This window comes from Mustela putorius, unplaced genomic scaffold, assembly GCF_011764305.1.
Source record: "Mustela putorius furo isolate JIRA1106 unplaced genomic scaffold, ASM1176430v1.1 tig00003896_pilon_pilon_pilon, whole genome shotgun sequence".
Taxonomy (NCBI): Eukaryota; Metazoa; Chordata; class Mammalia; order Carnivora; family Mustelidae; genus Mustela; species Mustela putorius.
This window is the reverse complement of record NW_025422045.1, coordinates 2,348,036-2,372,989: the sequence shown is the minus strand read 5'-3', so window position 1 is coordinate 2,372,989 and position 24,954 is coordinate 2,348,036. Positions and strand designations below refer to the sequence as shown.

The following is a 24,954-nucleotide window of genomic DNA, read 5'->3' as shown; positions in this document are numbered from 1 at the left end:
AATCCACCATGTCCCCTTCACTCATATATGTGACCTGCCTCATCTCAATAAGCTTTGGGGCAACTCACCCCCATCCAAAGTCCTGGGAGGAGAAACCCATTGAGCTTCTAGTGCCAGTGAATTTTTGGTCCCACAGATGGCACGATGATAACATCTCTGGGATGAGAGGTAGCGCAGCCTCTTAGTGGCTTAGTTGCTGGAGGGAGAATCTGTGGGGACCGTCAAATAAAGGACTGATTGCGGGCATGACTTTATCTAAAATGGCTATGATAGGGAGACCAAAAACCTGGTGCCCGTTCTTTTTTTCTTTTAAGATTTTATTTATTTATTTGACAGAGAGAGATCACACGTAGGCAGAAGGGCAGGCAGAGAGAGAGAGAGAGAGAGAGAGAGAGGAGGAAGCAGGCTCCCCGATGAGCAGAGGGCCCAATGCAGGCCTTGATTCCAGGACCCTGAGATTATAACCTGAGCCTAAAGCAGAGGGTTAACCCACTGAGCCATACTGGCGCCCCCTGGTGCCCATTCTTGAAACAGGAGTCACTTTAGGGCTTCCCAGCGGTTCCCCATCTCCTGACATTTTTTTTTTTTTTTTTGGGTAACTGGAGAGGAAGGAGAACAGATGCCCTTCTGTCAGTACATTCTCTGCAAACCTTGGTCCTCCAGCCTGTGCTGTAGGTATATGTTACCAGAAGTCGCACACCCTGCCTGTCATAGATCTCAGTTTATGTGACTGTATCCATTGAAACACAGAATGATCATAGTCACAACAACAACTAATGTTTATTGCATGTTTTTTATGAGCTAAGCATTTTCCATTCATTGGTCCTCACAACAACCCTGTGAGTCAGGTCCTCTTACTTCCTCCATTTCGCAAATAAGGGAATGAAATTTTTAGATGGGTTAAGAGAATTTCCCACCCTCACACGAGTAGTCAGCAGTGGGGCCCAGGTGTGACTACACATAATTCTGAGCACTGGATAGGAGAATAAACACCCCTTTATAGCACGTATACCGCGCTGTCAAGCACATTACCTGCCGACGTTTAACCTGAATTTCAAAAGTAGATGACTGGAAAGAGGCAACCCAGAAACAGACTCAACTCTAGAAAACAAACTGATGGTCCCCAGCGGTGAGGTGGTGTGGCGGGGGCGGGGGGATGGGTGACATAGGTGAGGGGGGTTAAGGCGTGCGTTCGTGATGAACACTTGGTATTGCACGGACGTGTTGATTCACTATATTATACACCTGGAACTCATATTGCCCTGTATGTTAACTAACTGGAATGAAAATAAAGACTTAAAAAGCGGAAGACTGGACAATTTGACAAAATTCATACGGCTAGTAAGTGGCAGAATCTGAACCCGGAGCCAGGTTTTCAGATTCCTGGTTCTGTGTTCCTCTTCTGACAATTGCTACTGTTTCTGTGGGTCTGCTTGTTCCCAGAATGCATATTCATGTGCGGCTTTCCGGTGAGTTCATTTTCCAATTGGAAAATAAAATGTTCTCACTCATAACAAAATAGTCACACACAAAAAGAAAGAAAGAAAGAAAAAAACCCCAAGACTGAAACCTGGATATTCTGGTTAAAAATCATTTGGTGGCACGGAGCCTGAGAATATCAGGATAAGATCAATCACCACTCAAGAACCAGCTGTACTTGAGAAGAGATGATATTAGGGCAGGTTCATAAAAACTGAGGAATCTGAGACTTGAGAAGCAGGTGAATGGGCAGATGGCCAACCTCAGAGCTCTCTGAGTAGAAAAGAGTACCAAGAACAAAATTGGGCCTCAGAAATATAAGGTGATTAAACACCATTATTTCTCACAAGCTAAAAAAAGAACAATGCTTTCCTTGTCTGACCTACATCAGGCATTCACATCCCTCAACTCATCCAAATAACGCTAGCTTGGACGAGAACTTGATCATGATGCCAGGGCCTGAATAAGGAACTAACTAAGCATTTATTTATTAAGGTGTGAGTGTTCATATTAAGATAACCATGGATGGATTATGCTGAATGTGGTTGGAGGGTTGCTCAAGACAGAGTGGTCTAACAATGATAAATACACCTTGGGTCACTTTCAGTCTGGAAGATCCCTGAAGACAGAAGAATTCTGGGGCTGATTAGTTTCTTAGATTCATTCCAGGCCCTTCAATTCCCAAAGTATGTTCCACAGATCATCAATTCCATGAGATACTCCTCAAAAAAGGGATTTGTGCAGGTGCCATGCAAATCTTCTTTGTGTCATTTCCATTTTTCTCCAAAGAAGATATATAGATGGCCAACAGACACATGAAAACATGCTCAAAATCACTCATCAGCAGGGAAGTAAAAATCAAAACTACAATGAGATATCACCTTACACTTTTCAGAATGGCTAAAATCAAAAACACAAGAAATAACAAGTATTGGTGAGGATGTGGAGAAGTAGGAACCTTTGTGCACTGTTGGTGGGAATGGAAGCTAGTGTAGCCACTCTGGAAAACAGTATGAATATTCCTCAAAAAATTAAAAATAGAGCTACTATATCATCCAGTAATCGCACTACCAGGTATTTACTCAAAGACTATGAAAACATTGATTCAAGAGGATATATACATCCCTATGTTTATTGCAGCTTAATTTACAACAGTCAAATTACGGAAGAAGCCCAGTGTCTAATGATAGATGAATGGATAAAGAAGATGTATATAATGGAATATTATCCAGCCAAAAAAAGGAATGAATCTTGCCTTTGCAACAACATGGATGGATCTAGAGAGTATATGCTAAGCAAAATAAGTCAGAGAAAGACACACACCGTATGATTTTACTCATATGTGGAATTTAAGAAAGAAATCAAACGAACAAAGGAAAAATGGAGACAAACCAAGAAACAGACTCTTAACTCTAGAGAACAGATTGGAAGTGGGGGAGGGAGGTAAGTGGGGGGATGGGTGAAATAGGTGAATGAGATTAAGAGTACACTCATCTTGATGAACACTGGGTTATGTAGAGAATTGCTGAATCACTATACTGTACACCTGAAATCAATATAACACTGTATATTAACTTTACTGGAATTAAAATTTGAAAAAGAGATTTGTGCTCAAGTGAGTCCAGGCACATCTATGTATTCTATTCCCCTCTTAGAGTTTATAGTGAGTGTTAGAAGCTCTGATAAATCCTATAGTTGAAAAAACTGCTTAACTTAGTATAATCTACTGTTTTCCAAACATATTTGGGAAGGTCAGCCTATTTTCTTTCACAAATTTTTATTTGCATCTCATGAAACTAGTGTTCTTTAGAACACATTTTGAGCAACTCCCTAAAACACCAGGAAGGGAGAAATTCTGCTCAGTGAGCTCATTTAGGAGGAGCAGGAGAGTGAAGAAACTGTACATTAATATGTAAGATTTTTTTCAATTGCAAAAGGTGTACCATAAGATATAAGAAATTTGTCTCTTTTCTATCCCAGATTTTATATTTTATTCTTCTTAAAAAAAAAAATCTTTTTGACAGAGAGAGAGCACAAGCATGGGGAGTGGCAGGCATAAGGAAAAGTAGGCTCCCCGCAGAGTAGGGAAAGCCTGATATGGGACTCGTTCCCAGGACCCCAGGATCATGACCTGAGCCAAAGGCAGTCACTTAACCAACTGAGCCACCCAGGTGCCCCTTATGTTTTATTCTTTATGGTAACTAATATCAATACTTTCTGGCATATTCTGTCAAAAATTGTGTGTGTGTGTTTCAGGAGTATTTTATACATACCATTTTCTTCCTGTTTTTTTAAATTCAATAGTTTAGTGAATCTTTTCATATCAGCATATAAAAATTGGCTTCATTATCTTTAATGGCTACATAGGTGTCCATTGTAAGGATACACCCCAATTTCTTTAACCACTTACCTGTTGATAGAGGTATAGGTTTTGGGGGAAGTTTTCTCCTAAGAAAATTTAAACTTCAAAATAGAGACTAACACATGTAGGCTGATTCTAGGCTGAGAAGCACTAAGCCCTCAGGTCCTTTTTGGTCTTGGCTGGCCAAGCCAGGACTGTGTGTCTTAGTATGTTCAATCAATCTACCAAGAAGGGGCCACATTTTGTTGGCATATTTTCTTCTAAAGCATTTGCTTTGCTTTGTGGGTTCAATGGGCTTAGGAATCCTACTTCAGGCATGAAATAAGGTGCCCACCAGATGTACAGAGGAGCCTTCATTTGGGGGCTGTTTCAGCATTTTGCTCAGCTCTATCAGTTACCTCACTTTTATGAGGATTCTCTCTCTCATGGTCCCTCACTCTATGTGGTGTCCTCGTCACAAGCCTGATGAGTGAAGAGGAGGCAACTTCTGCTCTCATGTCTATGTTCTTTTTTCTTGTCAAGTAATGGGAACATGTTGCAACGGGCTCTGTCACTAAAGCAAAACCAGCCAAACCCATTCTGGAAAGTAGAAAACAAAAGTACTTCCTCATAGAAAGTCAATGAAAGCGGCAAGTTTTCTGAGCCAAAATTCAAACTCAGGGATCAAAAGCAGAGTTCTGTTTGGCAGAAGTGTTTGGCTTTAGGTATCTGTAATCTTCAGATCAGTGACCCAGCATGGACTTTTCTCCCCAAGGCCTTTGGAACTCTGAAATTTTCCGGGCTAGTCTGGCCCTTCATGTTCACTGCTGACCAGGGGAAGTCTACAGGAAAGTCCTCCTTCAGCTGATCCTGACTCAGGTTCTAAGGACTTGAAAAAAACCTGCTTCATTTGGAGAAAGCATGGGATTTCCTAATCATTCATGGTCACACATCCCATGTTGGGGGAAGGGCATGGAGAGCCATTTTGGGGGGAAAGTTCTCTTCAACGGAGCATGCACATCAGTCTTCCTTTTCCAGGTTTCCACTTCACACTAATCATATCTGGTAGGTGATACACCTGGGCAACATAGCAGAAGCAAATGCAAACCGCTGTCAAAGAATGACCCCACAGCCCAGGCCATGTAGAATTCCCACAGAAAAGAACAAACTTTCCTGAAGAGTTTATAATACAAATTTACAAAACACTAAAGGAAATGATCCTTTGTCCATGAGAGTTAGTAGATAAGATAAAGAGGATTATTAGCTCCCTCAAAACTTGATATGACAGAATCATCATAAAATACCGTAAATACATTAGACTTTAGTGAGTTAAAGAGACAAAAAGAAACAAATGCAGAAGAAAATAAAAGCCATCTTTAAAAGGAACCAAACAGAACTTCTTGAAATGAAAACATGAATGAGGTGCATAAACAACGAATTTTGGAACACTGAGGAATAATAAAATTAAATAAAATCATAAAATTCATCATGGAAAGATTAAGAGATACAGAAATGAGAGAATGGTTAAAGACATAAAGAAAAAAAGTGAGAGAGTTGGGCATATTTGCATACATAATAGAAGTTATAAAAGGAGAAAACAGACTGGGGGAAGGCAAAGTAATGCAGTGGAGAATTTTCCAGAATTGGTAAAAATTCTGAATCTTTAAGTTCTGATAAATGATGAATCCTGAGCACTACAAACAAACCTTAGTTTCATTGTAGTGAATAACTCTTAGTCATATTGTAGTGAAATTTCAGGGGAAAAGAAAGAGAAACTCTTTTTGTTATTGTTGTTTTTAAAATTTCAGTATAGCTGACATGCAGTGTTATACTAGTTTCAGGTATATGACGTCCTGATTCAGTTTCTCTATAGGTTATGCTATTCTCACCACAAGGGTGGCTTCCATGTGTCACAGCACAACAACACTATTACAGTACCATTGACTATGTTCCTATATATATACATGCTGTACCTTTTGTTCCCGTGACTTCTGTGACTTATTCATTCCATAACTGGAAGCCTGTATCTCCCTCTCCCCTTCATGCATTTTGTCTGTCCCCTGCCCTTCCCTCTGGCATCCATCAGTTTGTCCTCTGTATTTGTAGGTCTGATTTTGCTTTTTATTTATTCATTCATTCATTATGTTTTTTAAGATTCTACATTTGAGTGAAATCATATGGTATTTGTCTTTCTCGGTCTGACTTATTTCACTTAGCATAATAACTTCTAGGTCTGCCCCTGTCGTTAAAAAAAGACAAGATCTCATCCTTGCTTTATGGCTGAAAATTTCTGTGTGTGTGTGTGTGTGTGTGTGCGCGCGCACGCGCGTGCTACATAAAGAAACTCTTAGTAGTAATCAGAGGAATTCAGATGAAGAACAACAATTAGACAAGCAACAGACTTGTCAACAGCAACAAGAGACACTGGAATGACACCTGCAAAATGCCAAGCAAAACCAATCATCAACCTAAAATTTATCAGCCAATCATTGAAACTTGAGAGCGAAATAAAGACAAACTCAGACAGAGACTGAGAAAGTTTATCCCTCATACACGCTTTCCCAAAGAAAGCTTTCTTACTGCGCAAAGAAGGAAACTGCACCTAAAAGAGGTGCATGCATGTAGGAATAATTAGCAAACAAACCGATAAATGATAGCAAATTTAAGCAAGTGATCACTATTAAAAACACCAATAATAAAAATAATGAGGGTAGAATTAAAATGTCAGGCCATAATGACGCGTGAGATGGAATGGTTGATTACGGTCAGGATTTTAAAAAGTTTTCCTGTTGATCCGAAGGAAAGAGATGTTGACTCACTTTAAACTTTGTTAACTCAAGAATACACATTTGTACATTTTAAAAACGTCCAAAACTGTAGCATATAGTCTTCCAGGCAACAGTAGTAAAGGCTCAAAAGCCTATGTGAGAATAATTCGAGCACGGTGAAGGCAAAACCGGGATTTGACTCTAATCCCTGCTCCACCACACACTCGCCTGTGGGCAAGGGGCTTGATGGTACTAAGCCTTCATTTCCTCATCTGTAAAATAAGAACAACTCCTTTACCTCATGGATGTTTCCAGAATTAAAGAGTATCAAATAAAATCTTTTTTTTTTTTTTTAAAGGTGGGGGGGGGGCCCTGGTGGCTCAGTGGGTTAAGCCCCTGCCTTCCGCTAGCGTCATGATCTCGCGGTCTTGGGATCGAGCCCCGCCTCGGGCTCTCTGCTTAGCGGGGAGCCTGTTTCCCCCTCTCTCCATCTGCCTGCTTGTGATCTCTCTCTCTCTTTCTGTCAAATAAATTAATAAAATCTTTAAAAAAAGAATTAAAGAGTGTCTGGGTATAGTGTGTGCTCAATAAATGTTATCCCTTTCCTTGTCTTTTTTCCTCATCACATTGCCATACTTGAAGGGAAGGCATTTCCTGCTCTGGGCCTTCTCACACCCTCCTGCCAGCTGAAGGCCCAGGGCAGGGGTCCACACATCCCGCCATGTTCAGCACTTCCTCATTTTCATAGTTAGAAGAGGGCACTGTCTTAAAGTAACAGAATGCCCCCCCCCCACACACACACCAGAGGTATAAGTCAATGAGAAGCTGAGAACCAAACATAAATCATAAGTAAATCATAGGAATCAGGTGAGACTGACTGTGCAAGTTCTCTCTGATGTCCTCCTGTGGTGGCAAAAGCACTTGAAAGACTTCTGTGAGCATGTGGGTCTCTGTTTCCTCATCCGAAAGACACAGGGGCAGGACGACAGATGCCACTTCATTTCTAAGGCAGTGCACGAGAGCCTGAGGACAGAGATTCTCCCACTGCTCCCACAGACATGCCATTTGTGGTCAGAGTCTGCCAGGCACTGCTGACAGCAGAGGCTTCTGTCCTATCAGCTGTGGGAAGACTGACAGCTCAAGCTCAGTGAGACCCTCATCATGGACATCCCAGCTTGGAGTGGGGCAGGTCTCTGCAAAGCAATGAGCCAGACCAAGGAGGAATCAGAGGAAGGACAAGTGACTGCTGAGTCGGAAAGCAAGAGAGAGGAGTTACGGTTTCTCTTTATGACCATTGGCCTGTCAGTCCTTTGCTCTGAGCCACAGGATGGTCTCAAGGAGAACCCAAGAAATAGAAGCACTAGAAGGAACACAGTATAATGCATGGTCAATGTGTTCATGGGGGACATGAAGATATAAATGAACCACCTCAGAAACCCCATGTGACAAGAGGTTTGGATGTGTTTGTAGGTACTGAAGTGGCCCATAAACTCTATGCTAACAGGTCTCCTATAACGTTTCCCTGCCCTGATCATGTCTGTTCCATATAATCGTCTTTTGATGCCTTCACTGTCTAATATATTTTACACTATAAAATTAATAAGGTTCTCTTGGGCTTTCCCAGGAAAGGAGTTAATTCCCACTAAGCAATGGCACATCAGGAATAACTAACGTCCAATATCAAGCCCAGCTCTAGCATTCATAAGCTGGGTCACTTGGGCGAACCTCTTAATTATGTCACACCTGTTTCTCCACCTGGCAAAATGGAGTTGATCTCTCTTTCTCCCCCCACCCCACCTTCCAGGAAAGATATAAATATAAAAATAAACAAGAATCTATATGAGATTCGCAACAATGTGGGTGGATCTAGAGACTATAATGCTAGGCAAAGTCAGTCAGAGAAAGACAAATACTACATGATGTTGCTCATATGTGGAATTTAAGAAACAAAACAGACAAAGAAAAAAAAAAGAGAGACAAACCAAAAAACAGACTCTTAACGCTAGACTGATGGTTGTTACCAGAAGGATGGTGGGCGGGGGGATGGATGAAGTAGGTGATGGGGACTAAGGGCACACTTGTCGTGACGAGCACTGAGGACTATACAGAATAGTTGAATCGCTGTGTGGTGCACTTGAAACAAATATAACACGGTATGTTAATGATACTGGAACTAAAAAAAGAAAGAATGTATATGAGAGAGCATTCTATGCCTCTTGGAGGAATGCACAGTGGAAACCAAGGGCAAGTGCATGTTTAGGGCAAGGCACCTGGGCTCCACACTGATTTAAAGGACACAAGATTGCATAGGCCCGTGCCTCAGCTTCCCCATCAATTAAGAAGGGCAAGCAGCATCTATCTCAGAGCTGTCCTACTAGTACCTGGGGATTCTAAATTCCTAGCAGTCCAAAATGTGCAGAATTATGCCCTGCAAAGCACTTGTTTTGAGAACTAGCTTATTTGTTATATAGATTTTATTTATTTGTTTGACAGAGATCACAAGTAGGCAGAGAGGCAGGCAGGGGGCGGGGCGGGGGGGAGCAGGCTCTCCTCTGAGCAAAGAGCCCGAGGTGGGGCTCCATCCCAGGACTCTGAGATCGTGACCTGAGAGGTAGGCAGAGACTTAACCCACTGAGCCACCCAGGCGCCCCAAGAACTGGGTTATTTTAAGAATTTTCCCATTTTACTGTAAATGCTAATCATATATTCTTTTATTTCAAAAGCTTTCTAATCTGCACTCCACCCACTCCAAGATCTGAGCACGCTTTGTAATAATAATTTTAAAGCCACAGAATTTCTATAGTCAGCATATCTGAGATCTCTTCAAGACAGAATGACCAACTCAGTGACTCTGGCAAGGTGGGGAGTTTGGTCATGTAGTCGTGGAGGAAGGCAAGAGCAGTTTCAGAAAACACTGTGGGGTCTGACATTCCTCACATCCCGTCCACCCCACTTCTGCCCTCTCTCCTGCGTGGCCCATTCCCCGATGCCTTCCATATCCTATGTCCCGGGTCTCTGCTCATCCTGTCTCCCTTCGGGGCACAGATCAAGGCTATAGCAAGTATTTACATTTTTTCTTTCTTAGAGATGCCAAAAGGTAGATCTCTAATGTGGAAGCTTGACAGAGTGAGACAACAATTTAGAGTCTTTCTCATTACCCAAGTAGATAATTACCCACTCATAAATCCAGCCCCGGAAGGACGCCGTTCGGCCGCGGGGGGAAATATGGCTGCTTGTTCACTTCAGCATCTTCGGCAGGGCGAATGCTATGTCAGAGAATCTCTCCTCTATGTCACTTCTCTATAGAATAGGGAGGAGTGAACACAGCTACTGCAAGGAATGACTAGAGATTCTGGGAGGTAACAGCCCCTGAAAGACATTTTAATTGAACACCCCTTTGGGGGAATCCCAGTCATGTACGTGCAGAGTTCTGTGGCAGATGTTGGTGGAAAGGAGCCTACAAGATGTCCGGAAGGAGACAAAGCAGTTCTTTCAGACACTACGAAAACTCTCAAGTGGAAGAGGGGAAGGCACGGGGACTGGGACAGGGAGCCAACATTTAATGAGTGTTTCGTACATCGGGAAATTTCCATGGAGTGGATGTGTAATGTGCAGCTTGAAATCCCCAGGCCACAAGCCATGAGCAGGGGACTGAGCAGTCCCCTGTGCTCTACCTTCCCCTCCTATCTGTTGGCTCCCCCGGAGCTGTCTTTTCTGCTTCAGACAGCTTTGGGGTACAACTCATGGTCTGGTCTTACCAGGTGCTCATCAGCTAAACTGAAATGCCCACGAGCCAAAGAGAGCTCATGCACAGTTCCAAGCTACGGAGATGTTAAAGTAGAGAGAGTCGGATTTACTATCTATCAGGGACACCGGGGAAGGAATTCCAGCAGTAGATGGGAAGTGTAGGCTCTAGAATTAGAAGGGATCCCAGTTCAGTGCTTTCCTGGTTTGGCCCAGTTGCTTCATCTCTTTGAGCCCTCATCTCTCCAACTGTTTATGAGTGTTAATAAAGCCTTCCTACTGTAGCTATTGTAGGGTTAAACAGACGTATATAAAAAGCTAACATATGGGAGGTACTTAATACATGCTCTTCCCTACCTTTACAGCTCAAGTCTTCAAAACCTCTTCTACGTATCAGGGAAGATACATTATAAACCAAGCAAAGGCAAAAAAGCCTACTTATCCCATGACTACAAGCCCAAATTAGAGCTAATTCATTGGCTTATGACTTAATCATTGCTGTTTTTAGTTGTAGTTTACAGAGAATTTTTCATGGACTTCAATGGTAATGATAAGTGGGCCTCATCGGTCATTTACGCCATGGTGTAAATGAGTTTAAGATGCTTCTCCTAAGAGCAGGTTTTGTGAGGAGGGGGGAAAATGGCACCGGATTCCCAACATCTGGGGGCAAACCATATCTGAAGTACTGGTGTGTCCTGTATATCCATTTTTATGTTCCCTTTTGCCCATGGATTATCAACGTGAAAAGCTTTTTACTATACAGAAGCATACCAACAATGACTTTCGTTAATAGTTGAGCAAAACCACGAAGACTAATTGGTTAAAAAAAAATATTGTGTTTGTGCAAAAATGCCTTGTTTATATACCCCTCAAGCCTCAATAAAAAGATTATAATAATCAGGGACGCCTGGGTGGCTCAGTTGGTTAAGCAGCTGCCTTCGGCTCAGGTCATGATCCCAGTGTCCTGGGATCGAGTCCCACATCGGGCTCCTTGCTCGCCAGGGAGCCTGCTTCTCCCTCTGCCTCTGCCTGCCAGTCTGTCTGCCTGTGCTCGCTCTCTCTCCCCCCCCCCTCTGATAAATAAATAAAACCTTAAAAAAAAAAGATTATAATCACAATTATGGATTCCATCAGAGGTTGCCTTAAAAAGTAAGTGTGCAATGTAGGTGGAAATGAAACATTTAGGCAATTATTTTCTTTCACCAGAAGATACAAAGTTTTATTCAACATATAATATGAAGATATTTCTTTAGCTCCCACCTTGAATACTAGAGGAAGATATGCTACTACTTATATGAGTAGAATGGTGAACATCTGAAAGCAACTTTTATTTACTCAACACAGAGGGGATAGAATTACGAAACAGCTTCTCAGAGATCATGACCTGAGCCAAAGGCAGACGCTTAACTATCTGAGCCACCCAGGTCCAGAAACAGCTTCTTATTAAGAAATAAAGGAGGTTTTAGCTTTTTCAAATTGCAAAATGGGTGTTTAGTTCACTTCCTCCTGTGTTTTCTGCAGGGCCCTGCAGATTATAACTGAATTGCTTTACTTCTCTGTACCTCAGGTCACTAAAGAGCTGAATTGACTCTCCTCACTGGGACCAAATTGTCAATTAATATGACCCCAGCATTCCTGTCTCACTGAGGGTGATGTTCCAGAAAGCACTGAGTAAGATCAGAAGAATCATGGGCTTTTATTTTCTCTCTTTTCCTTCAAACTACTCACTTTATCCACATTCCTAACTCAGATAAGTGAGGATAGTCAAGAAGGAGTTGTCCATATGCCTTGAAAATACTCAAGTGAATCCAGTAAAAAGAGAATCTCAGAGACCAGAAAACTTAGGACTCTCTCTCAATTTTCATGAGTTCAAATGTTTGAGTTCACACTTGTTTCTTGCTCTTAGGCTTATCCCCTAAATTATAATGTATTTATACCAAGCAAAGAACTTTTTTTTTTTTTTAAGATATAGCTGACATATAACATTATAGTAGCTTCAGGTATACAACATAATGATTCAATATTTATATATATTTCAAAATGATCACCACAGTGAGTCTAATTAACACTTATCACCACATAGTTACACATTCCTTTCTCCTGATAACAACCTTTAAAGACCTATTCTCTTAGGAACTTTCTTTTCTTTTTTTTTTTTTTAAGGTTATTCATCATTTGACAGAGAGAGACAGCAAGAGAGAAGGAACACAAGCAGGGGGAGTGGGAGAGGGAGAAGCAGGCTTCCTGTTGAGCAGGGAGCCCAATGAGGGGCTTAATCCCAGGACCCTGGAATCATGACCTGAGCTGAAGGCAGATCTTAATAACTGAGCCACCCAGGAGCCCCTCTTAGGAACTTTCAAATATATAATGTTACTAACTGTAGTCACCATGCTGTACATTACCAGAGAACTTTTAAAGTAAAAAATTTATGGACAACTCTCTATAACTTTAAGAAAAATGAAATTATTAATGCCTAAAGTAGGGAATCTTTGAGCAGGGTGTTTGTGGTTTTTTTTTTTTTTAAGAGCTAGTTAAAGTCGGTAGTTGTTGCATATGAGAATAATTGAACATTTCATTTTTTGCTCACAAATGGTCTGGCTCCAACTAAAAACTCAGCATCCAAAGAATACGATGATGTGCAGTAGGACGGAAGCCTAGAGCCCATGCCACTTTAGTAGACTGTCCAATCTTCCGTTAATAGCTGCACAATTTCCTGGCCAAGATCCTTGAATGGTTCTTAGAATCAGTCCTTCCTTTGTATATAGATCTGTCTCGTTAAAGACCTTAGGGATTGGCTTAAGGTAAACAGAGGGGGGAAAATCACGTGAAACCAAATCTGGAGGGTTGCAGAAAACATATTTCTATCTAGGGAAATTTCTGACTAAAAGTCAAGTGCTCTGACAACACAGTCCTTTGCTAAGCATTTGTACTACTGAGTTGTTTCTTGCCATTCATATTTATTGACTGCCGATCCTTATTTCAAGGGACTGAGTCACCTCAGTGTTTGTGGGAAACAAACAAGGTATACATCAGTTAATCAATGAGAAAAGTTTCTATTGACTGGCTTTCTATCAAAGCTAGCTCAGAGTCTGAGTAAATCTCTGAAATGAAGAAAGTAGTTGACTCCCCTTCTTCCACCCCCAAACTCTTGTGAATAAACAAAATGAGTAAATGGAAACCTAACCTGTGGCCAGTAAATAGCCCAAAATAGCCTGGAAGTAATGTGCTCTTGCCTGGAAAAGATGACTCTCGTGACAAACTTAAAGAAAACAAAACATCCGCCACCGGCTACGAAGGAGAGGCATAATTGGGTCAAAATCCAGGAAATACTTACGATCATTATGAAGGTGCCCAAGAACTCAGAGATGGTTTCTTTAGCTAAGCTGCTCTTCAAGACCAGCCTTTGCTTGAAGCTTTTCCCCTTTCTTCCCTTCCCAGGCTGCATCGTGAGGTTTCTCCAAGGATCACTCTCTCCACCAGTACCCGCTTCTTCTGGTCCTTACTTCACTCGCACGTGAAAATGGAAGTTTTGACAACTGCTCACAGATTCCTGGAGATGTCTGGTGAGATTCTCTGACTGTGCAAATGCTGTCCCAATTAGAGCCCGTGACTTAATCCTCTTCTGGTGAAATTGTCATCTCCTGTCCACGGCTGTTTACCTGACTTAGCAAGTTAGAATCTGAAATCCCCAAAAACGATTCTTTCTGTGCCTGATAGATTAATCATTACCTTTATTCTCAAGATATTTTTTTTCCTCTGTTGGTTTTTGTTATGTTTTGTTTTGTTTTGTTTTTAAGAGATGAGAAAAGAGATGTTGTGCTCGTTGTATTGCCAAACCACAGCGATGGGCTCTGGTCCAGAAGAGATTTGCATGTTACACAATTGCAGGCTTCTGGTTTTTTTTTTCCCCCTATTCAGAAGTGGGTGGTTGAGGAGAAGTTTGGGATTATCAAATCAGGTATACATACATCCCGTGTAAACATTCTCTTCTGAAGGAACTTTTCATGCACGTTGGAGAATATGGAGAAAATACAGATGTGGTGTTCTGCAAGATAAAATCACTCTTGTTTTCTTCCAATATCATTTCAGTGATTTAAATGATCCCTCCCTAAGGGGAGGGGGTGGTAAAAACAATTGTATCCATTCTAGAGATGGAGAAATTAACATACAAAGAAACCACTGCAAGTTTCACATTGCAAGACTTTAGGACAGGATGGCTCTCCTCCTTGATTACTGTAGCTGGGTTTCATCTACTGAGGACAGACCGGGATCCAAGAATCAAAATGACGGAGAGAGCAACTTGTTGACTTTCTTCTAAAGAAGGATTCCAGTTTGAGAACCAAGGTGCTCCCCTTCATTTTCCATGAAATATTTAAGCAAAATTACATAGAAGGTAAACTTGAAACCACACAGCTTGAAGATCAGAGAGACACCCCAGTTAAATAAGAAAGGGATTAAACACACTGAAACAAGGCTTCTAGGTTATATCATTTAAGTGTGATGAATTACCATCCTTGCCGACAACAGGCTGTTTAGGACTAGCATTCTGCCATGTCAACTTTCCAGCCTTGCTTCTCAAAACAAGTTTGTCTGAAGAAAGAGAATCCAGCAGTTGTTTCTGAATACCAAGCCAGTTTCATGGAATTAGTACCCATGCTCTGTGCTTCCTCCCAGTCCCCCCACAGAGAAGCCAGTTCTGTTTCAGGCCTTCCCCGCCCTTTGCAGGAGGCCTACAGTCATTTCCAGCTGAGGAGGCAGGAAGGGAGGAGAGATCTAGAAAAAACAGCTATTGAGAGCCTAAGTACAGAGGAGATACCCAATCTATACGTAAAATACAGAGTTGAAGCCTAAAGAAATTAGAGCTTTCCGGAGGGCACGCCATTGTAGAGCCAGGACAAGAATGCAGCGTTTCGGCTTTAACTCTTGGTTAAGTTATCATGGATACCTTTGTCTAGAAGGATTACTTATGACTGCCCTATTCCCAAGTCCCAGTGGACGGACCAGAGGAACAGGACTTTACAGCTGTGATGAACAAACACCACACAAGGGTGTTCTTTGGTCTCTTCGTTCACTCATCTAACAAATATTTATGGCATACTTATGTGCCAAGCACGGCACTTACCAAAGCACACACTGTTCTTGCCCTTTACAGAACTCGGAGTCTAGTGAGGGAAGTAGGTATAGTGAAATAAATCACACATGCAGGAATATGATAATCGCAACAGAGATGTACGCTATAAAGATGGAAGACACATTTCTATGAGCAAAATAAAAGAGGGGGATTTCACCTCAATAGATATCTCTGATGGCTTCTCCGGGGAGGTCATGTCCGTGCTGAGATCAGAAGGAAGTGTAGGGTTTAACTGCATGAAGTGGGGAAGGAAGTGCACATACAATGGCCTTGGGGAGTGGAGGTGGGAATCAGCATGATGCCTGTCCAAGAACAAAAGAAACCTACTGCTGGACGCCCAGAGACAGTGAAGGAACACGGTGCAAAATGAGCCCGGAGCCATGGGTGGGAGTCAGACCACACATACGGAGCCTATAAATCATATTCAGGCTAAAAGCAACGAGAACATGACACTACCAAATTTGAGTTAAAAAAAAAATTGGGGGCGCCTGGGTTGCTCAGTGGGTTAAAGCCTCTGCTTTCGGCTCAGGTCGTGATCCCAGGGTCCTGGGATCGAGCCCCACGTCGAGGCTCTCTGCTCAGCAGGGAGCCTGCTTCCTCCTCTCTCTCTGTCTGCCTCTCTGCCTACTTGTGATCTCTGTCTGTCAAATGAATAAATAAATCTTTGAAAAAAAAAAATTGTCCTGGCTGTGAGGTGGAACGGAGATTGGAGAGCGCCTAAAGCAAGCATAGGTAGACCCATTGGGGGATATTACAGAATTCCAGGACGCACCCATTGGGGGATATTATGGACTTCCAGGACTGGGTGGCTTTGACAATGGAGAGAAATGCAAGGATTCAAGAGTTCTTCATATCTTAAAATTGGAAGAACTTGAAAGTTTGGCTATGAAAGGTGAGGAGAGGGACTCAGCAAAGTTGATTGCTGGGGAAGGAGGTGCTAAGTACTGGGAGAGAAAATACCAGAGAGGACCAGGACTGCTGCAGCAGACCATGACATCTGTATGGGCAGATCAAGCCTCAGGGGCTCTCTGGTGCTTCGGAGAGAAGCCAGTGCGTAGGAAGGGATGTGATATTAGAGTCAGAGGAGAGGACTGCGTGCTCATAGACGTGATAATTGAAGCCAAGAATAAAGGTTAGCTTGCCTGAGGGCAGAATTTGAAGAAAGCAGAGGTTGAATTTGCAGTACTGGACATCCCATGCACATGTGGAGTATGAAATCCTTGTTATCTGATTTATTCTGCTTCCAGATGACAGCACACTCTCGCCTGCCTCACCATGAACAGCTTCTTGACAAGCGCAACTCACACTCTCCTTTGCACCCTCACACCAAAGTTCCTATTGGAAATATAGGGGCACTTAGTTTCATTCATCCATCCATCCATCCATCCATCCATCCATCCATTCCTTCATTCACTTACTAATTTAGAAAAAACTTGCATTGAGTATATACCATGTGTCAGATATATGGGACTCAAAAATTAGGAAAACAGATGTCTGGTGCTAAAGCATTATTATAATCTAAGTGACAAAGACTTCCAAGTGAATACATCATATAGTAAGATAGAAGCACATGGAAAACACTGAACTAAAATTCCCCTTATCCCCACATGGACGTCTGAGAGATCACCGTACATTGCCAACATATTGACTCGTGCTGCCACCAAGAATTCTAGAACCATGCCCCCCTAGATGCAGTGCCATGCTGATTCTCCAGGGCCAGGTTACCCATTTCCTCCTGATTCTGTCACTCCATGACACCAACGTTCTCTTCTATCTAGTTGGACCTTGAGTAACCATCTCTTCCTCCATTCATGGGATTCAGCAAGTCTGGTGTTCATCAGAAGAACTATATCACACTCTGACCTCACTTCCTCAACCTCTTCTACTTGGCCAACTCTATTTCCACTCTAGTTAAGAAGCCCCTTTGATGGCCATTGTTGGGATGTGTCACCATCTCCTCTTTGAAAATCTTTCACAACATGGCACATCTCACTGACTAAAACTTCCACTTCTCACTTTTCACTACTCTTTCGCAAATGTGCTACACATCCTTCTCATAAATTTCAGTCTCTCATTTCCCTCCTCTCCACCCAGTTCTTAACCTCATGATCCTCCAGGTTAACGATGTGCTTACTAGTATCTCGGGATCCACTGACACTGATTTCATTCCCCATCTAGGTTGCTAAAGCCTAACTCTGAGTATACCTAGCCACCTGTTTCTCTCAAATACTGTCTTCCCGGCGTGTTGAATGATGCTGGAGAATATCATATTGACATATTGATTTTGGAGGAAAAGACGGTTACTCTAGATCATGAGAGCATGGTTCTAGAACTCTTGGTGGCAAAACGAGTCAATATGTTGGCAATGTACAGTGACCTCTCAGATGTCCATGTGGGGATAGGTGGAATTTTAGTTCAGTACTTTCCATATGCTTCTGTTTTACTATATGATATTCATTTGGAAGTCTTTGTCTCTTAGACTATATAATGCCTTAGCACTAGACATCTGTTTCAGATCATTGTGATCTAGCATCAGCAGTAGGTGCATATTCTTAGTAAACCATTTATTTCAAAGGTTCTGGACTCTTGTGTGCATTAAGATCACTCACCTTCAGAGATAATGATTTAGCAAATGCGGTATGGAGTTCAGGGATCTCATAAGCATATACCCGATGACTCAGATACCCTGCTTTATTTCATTTTATGCAGCATCAATACATTTTCTATGCCCCTCCAGAGAGCTGTCCCAAACCTCTTGCTCAGCTGATATACTTTTCTCTGAATCCATTGGGGAAAAACATGAGTTCATTAGCTATAGTAGCTTTTGTGCCTCTCCTACTAAAAAAAATTGCCCTAATTTTACCTGTGTCGTCCTCCTTTTCTTTCCTTCTTTCTAAGCCTAGCCCTGATGCTACTGTACTGTTCTAGCCCCTCTAGGATCTCCACTGATTAATAAACTCCTCACACTTTCAATCTCTTTCCTCCGCTGATTTCTTTCCCAGTGCTGACAAGCAACTTCAGGTTTTACCTGTCCAGAAAAACATTCCTTTAGAGTTGTTCCACTTCAAATTCCTTGTTTTATCATTTGGGCCATTACAACAAGACTGAAATTAAGGTGTCAGTGTGGTTGGGTTTGGGTGAGGGCACACTTCCTGGTTTGCAGATAGCCATCTTCTCGCTGTATCTTTATGTGGCTGGGAGACATCCTATCTATTTATTGCCTGTTAAGGACACCAGTCCCATGATGGGGACTGTGGTCTCAAGACTTCATTCAAAATCAGTTTCCTCCCAAGGGCCCCACCTCTGAATCTTAGCACATTGGGGATTAGGGCCTTAAACATACAAATTTGGGGGAAAATATAAATAAGCAATTCTGGGCAACCATTTCACTGGTTTTCTCCACATTCTTTCTTTTCTATTTGGGGAGAAAATAGCCAGCATAAAATCATATTACATTGAAAAAAATAAAACTAATTCAGAAATATTTAAATTAAAACATAAAAACCTCCCCTAATTCTAGCCCTCAGAGATAACCACTGTTAACAGGCTGGAATATATATCTGCAGAATTCTTTTTCAGTAGATCTATATAAATACTTTTTCCCTTGATATTAGGTTAGTGGATTTTTAAAATTAATTAATTTATTTTCAGCATAACAGTATTCATTATTTTTTCACCACACCCAGTGCTCCATGCAATCCGTGCCCTCTATAATACCCACCATCTGGTACCCCAACCTCCCACCCCCCTGCTACTTCAAACCCCTCAGATTGTTTTTCAGAGTCTATAGTCTCTCATGATTCACCTCCCCTTCCAATTTACTCTGTTTATCTTTCAATGCGAATGTACAACTCCCAATAGGGGGCTTGAACACAGGACCCTGAGATCAATACCTGAGCTGAGATCAAGAGTCATATGCTTAATTGACTGAGCCACCCAGGCACCCCTGTATAACTCATTTTTTAATGACTGCATAACATTCCATTGTACAAATATGCCATAATTTAACCAGCTCCTTTTGATAGACAGATGTTTCTAACTTTCCACCATTAAATTAACATTCTTCTGTATCTACTTACTTACCTCTTGGCACAACTTCCTTGAAATTGAATTATTTACTTATCAAAGAATATGCATCTATCAAGTGCTTTAAAGTACCTATTGCTCCCATTCTTTTCAATATTGGTTAATATAAATTTTTTCAATGTTCCCCTGATATAACAGCTAAAAAATAATATTGTTTTAATATGCATTTCTTTGGTTAACGGTGAGGTTGAACATCTTTCCTGTGTTAGCTATTTGTATTTATTCATTTATGGATTTCATGTTATTGTTCTCTATCAATTTTTAATACAATGATTAATTTTTAATTTATTTTTTGTCACTCTTTACAATATAGGATATAAATCTTTTATCTGTTATATGTGGCAAATTGTTTTCCAGTTAATCATTTATTTTTAACTTATGATAGTATATGGCTGCCACATAGAAATGTAAAAAAATTATGTATTCAAGCCTATAAGCCTTTTTCTATATGGTTTCCAATGTTGTTATTTATTCTAAAAAAGACCTGATCAACGCCAAAATTACAAAAGTATCAAATTTTGTCCTATATTTTTTCCAATATTTTCATAATTTTTCTTTTTATACTTAAATTTTAAATTTTTCTAGAATATGATATATAGCATAAGGTAGGACTCTAATATATTTCCCAATTATTTTGACATGTTTTCCAACACTATTTGATTTGAAATTCCATCTATCTTACATAAAAAATTCCCCAAAATAAAATTGTGATTTTTAAAATTACTCTAGTCCTGCTGTACTTTTTGATGTCTTTCTGCTTAGAGTAGGTAAACTCCTCATTATTATTTTCAAATATTTATTTGCTAGGTGAATTTTGAATTATTTTTTAAGTTCCTTCTCTTCCCAACTGTAATGAATGAGAAAGCATTAACTTTATAAAGTTATAATATGAATTTTTCCATTCAGATATATTATTCCCATCTCTCCATTTATTCAAGTCTTTTTTGTTCTCCAGTAAAATTACATTGCACCCATTCTCCATTGGTCTTGCAAATTCTTAAGTTTTTTTGATATTTGGTTGTATTTATTTTTGGAGTTAGGAAAGAATCCCTTATTTTATTCTGTTTTCAAGCTGACTATTACAAGCAAAAGTCTATTTCTATATACATATATCTATTAACTGTTCATCCTAATGAACTTTCTTATACTTTCACACAAGATTCTAGTTGATATTATAGTGAAAATTACTGATTGTCTACTTGTCATCTATTAAATCCTCCTTCTATATGTGCTACTGAAGTGAGCACGAATAAATTCTCCTTCTAATAGTACCAGATTTTCATTTGGATCTCTACCCTTTATTCTACACAATTATAGGCTTTGGGTGTAAGATCAATTAACCCAGGTTTAAGAGTAAGCACTGATTAGTCTAAACCTATCAGAATCATTCCCCGCACCCCCCCAAAATATGCCTGGTTCAGGAATAAAAATGTGATTGAATTTGAGCCTATTGAAGAAGAAGCTTTCTAGGGTTTTGCAAAGGAATTCCTCAATTCTTTGAAAGCTATAAGAATCCAGGTCTCTATCATCTCTTCAGACATAGACAGGGAAGCTTCTAGCCTCAATTATTACAGATACTCGTCCTATAGCCTTGGAGGAAATTAGACTTCTAATTAAGCTAGTAGAATATAATATGAACTATAAATAACCATCATTTACTCTTTTCCTTTTTAATATTCCTATTTGTTTTTTTTTCCTTGCCTTATTGTATGGGCAGAAATCACTATAAAAATGTCGAATCATAATAATGAAAACAGACACTTGTATTGTTTCTAAATTTGAAGACAATGTTTTTATTATACCATTCATTAAGTTTTATATTTCCCATTTATCATACTAAGACTTTTTGAAAATTTACTAAGAAATGTTATTTAAAAAGAGGAATGGATATTGGGTTTTATCAAATGTCTTTTGAATATTTAATGAGGACAGTGCATTTAAAAAATTATTCTGTTAATCATTATGTAGTTAATTAATTATGCTGGATTTTAATGTTCTACTGTTAAAATACCTTGCATTCCTGAAAAGACCCTATTTAGTCATGATACACATATACAGATACTGCTAAATATAATCTTCCAATATTTAGTTTTTTATTTTTTGGTTTAGATATTTACCATTAAAATTATAAATAGGTGATTTGTGTTTTATTTGTCAGACTTTGATATCAAACTAATACTACCTATGAACAAATGAATTGGAAAGATTTCCATATTTCTCTGTTTTATGGGGCTATTTAAATAGTCCAAGAAATACCTGTTTTAATATAATAATTCCAGAAATATCCTAAAAAAATGATGGTCTACATCAAAAACTAATGATGTACTATATAGTGAGTGACTATAGTGAATGACTACATCAAAAACTAATGATGTTAGTCACTACTGTGTCACTACTGTGTAGTGACTAACATAATAAAAAAAATAATAAAATAAAATGATAGGCTCCATTTATATACAAATATGAGCCAAGCGCCTTTTTGTATAGTAAATCTTTGAGAATGTTTTCTATCTATCTTTGAGAATGTTTTCCTATCTATCACTGCTGTTTATATGTCTTAAGTAATTTTGGTCAGTTATGTTTTCCCATAAATTCTTTTATTTAATGTAGATTCTCAAAATAATTAATGAAGATACATTATATAATTTTAAAGCATCTTTTTTTCATTTCAAACATTATTTACTTACACTCTCCTCTCTTTTCTCCCTGATCTCAGTTGCCAGAAGTGTACCACTTTTATTGTTATATTTGAAGAAATATGCCTTGATTTTAGTTGTCAGTTGTGATTTTGTTTTATTTAAAGTCAATTAGTTTCTCATTTTTTCATATATTTCTCCTGATTTATCTTAATTTCTTTTACTGTTCTTATTTATTTATTTAAGTTTACTGATTAATTAATTTTCATTTTTATACAAAGTTGTTTAACATATTTTTAGGGACCAAATTTAAGTAGTAGCTCTATGAAGAAATGCAAAGGGATGATAAACTAAAAGTTCAAGATAGGGGTTAGCTATCAGGTAGTGGGAGAAGGGAGAGATTTGAAGAACCAAACAGAGAACTGTCAGATAATGGTCTTATTCCTCATCAGAAACTGGGATGTGGGTTCATAGATGTTCACTCTAACCATGAGTTTTTACTTTATATTTGTTTTATTAATAAAGAGAAAAATTTAAAAAATTGAAAAAAACAGGAAAAAATGAGTTCCTTGCTTCCTTCTCCTCACTGAGTCACCCTATATATCCTTGAGAAAGAAATCTTTTTTTAACAAAATTTTATTTATTTTTTAAAATTTCTTTTCTGTGTTCCAGAATTCATTGTTTATGCACCACATGTCGTGCTCCATGCAATACATGCCCTCCATAATACCCACTACCAGGCTAACCCCACCCACCCCCAAAACCCTCAGTTTGTTCCTCAGAGTCCACACAGTCTCTCATGGTTTGTCTCCCCCTCCGATTTCCCCAACTCACTTCTCTCCATCTCCCAATGTCCTCTGTGTTATTCCTTATGCTCCACAAATAAGTGAAACCATATGATAATTGACTCTCTCTGCTTATTTTACTCAGCATAATCTCTTCCAGTCCCGTCCATGTTGATACAAAAGTTGGGTATTCATCCTCTCTGATGGAGGCATAATGCTCCATTGTATATATGGACCATATCTTCTTTATACATTTGTCTGTTGAAGGACATCTTGGCTCTTTCCACAGTTTGGTGGCTGTGTCCATTGCTTCTATGAACATTGGGGTACAGATGGCCCTTCTTTTCACTACATCTTTATCTTTGGGATAAATACCAGTAGTACAATTGCAGGGTCATAGGGAAACTCTATTTTTAATTTCCTAAGGAATCTCTATACTGTTTTCCAAAGTGGCTGTACCAGCTTGCATTCCCACCAACAGTGTAAGAGGGTTTCCTTTTCTCCACATCCTCTCCAACACATGTTGTTTACTGTCTTGTTAATTTTGGCCATTCTAACTGGTATAAGGTGGTATCTCAATGTGGTTTTGATTTGAATCTCCCTGATGGGTAATGATGATGAGCATTTTTTCATGTGCCTGTTAGCCATTTGTATGTCTTCTTTGGAGAAGTGTCTGTTCATGACTTCTGCCCATTTTTTTCTGCCCATTTTTTGACATGATTATTTGTTTTGTGTGTGTTGAGTTTGAGGAGTTCTTTATAGATCTTTGTCTGTAGAGCCCTTTGTCTGTACTGTCATTTGCGAATATCTTCTCCTGTTCTGTGGGTTGCCTCTTTGTTTTGTTGACTGTTTCCTTTGCTGTGCAGAAGCTTTTGATCTTGATGAAGTCCCAAAAGTTCATTTTCGCTTTTGTTTCCTTTGCCTTTGGAGACATATCTTGAAAGAAGTTACTATGGCATAATTTTAAATAAAATATTCTTTCCCCTAAAGTTCTTTGACTCCCCATTCTCTGAAGGATCAAGTCCAAACTCCCTAGACTGACATTCAAGGTCTTCCACAAATATCACACTTCCTCATATGCCCAAATGTACATATCAGTATCCCCCAACAAGATGCACTCCATTTTATCTAGAACAGCCCTTAGAGTTCTCACTAAATGCTTTGCTCATTTCTGCCTACAAGTCCTCGCTTGTGTTCTATCCTTTCATCTGGGATGCCCTTGCTCTGCCGCTCTTCCTGTCCAAACCCTATTCACTTCTTCTTTTGAAGGCCAAGCTCACTTTCTAACTCATTTATGAACTCTCACAATTCCACTGAACAGTGAAACATCCCCCGATCAAATTCCTATACCACTCATGGTGTAAATTACTCACTTCACTCTTAATTGTATAGTGTTCCTTAACCCTTCTTATCTGTGTGTGTGGATATGTGTATGCATGCATGTGTTTTTTTCTTCCCATTTGGTGATAAAGTCTTCACAAGTAAAAGCTATGTTTTATATTTCTTGGTATGATGTAAAAGGCTTAACACAGTAAACATTTGTCATACAAATAAATAAGCTTTCTCAATGTTTTTTTCATGGCATGGAATGCTTTGAAAATAACTCAAACTCAAATCAAATTTAGAAACAGCTTTCAAAATTAATTCTAATGTTAATGCAGTATAATGTGTCTGGCTTATAATTATGTGCTATGATATTAAAACTTCCTTCCTTTCAGAAATACTCTTACTTACGTGACACTCCAATGTAGCAATTTTTACTCAGGCACTATAGTATAGGGACATTTTTACATGACCCAAGAAACAAACTTTTAGGTGTTCAGCTTAAACAAAATTGACCAGTAAGGTGCACAATAGACCCTCCACCCTAATCTGCCCCCTGTGTCCTGAGACTTGCCCTACCAATAAAACCCCCAGTCAGTGGGCTTCAAGAGTGAGATAGGAAACGGAGTGTCATAAAGTTTGATGGAAGGGGTGGATGAGG

The 24,954-nt window shown here is 39.8% G+C and overlaps 1 protein-coding gene across 1 annotated transcript in view; it reads right to left on the bottom strand.

Moving 5' to 3' along the window:
- The window catches only part of AQP9 (aquaporin 9), a 43,881-nt gene extending 29,664 nt beyond the window's left edge, over window positions 1–14,217 (bottom strand). Inside the window, exon 1 of the mRNA XM_004777288.3 lies at window positions 13,667–14,217. Within this exon, the coding sequence (XP_004777345.1) occupies window positions 13,667–13,777 (111 nt within the window). The 5' untranslated portion in view covers window positions 13,778–14,217. The remainder of the gene's footprint in view (window positions 1–13,666) is intronic.
- Between the last annotated feature and the right edge of the window lie 10,737 nt (window positions 14,218–24,954).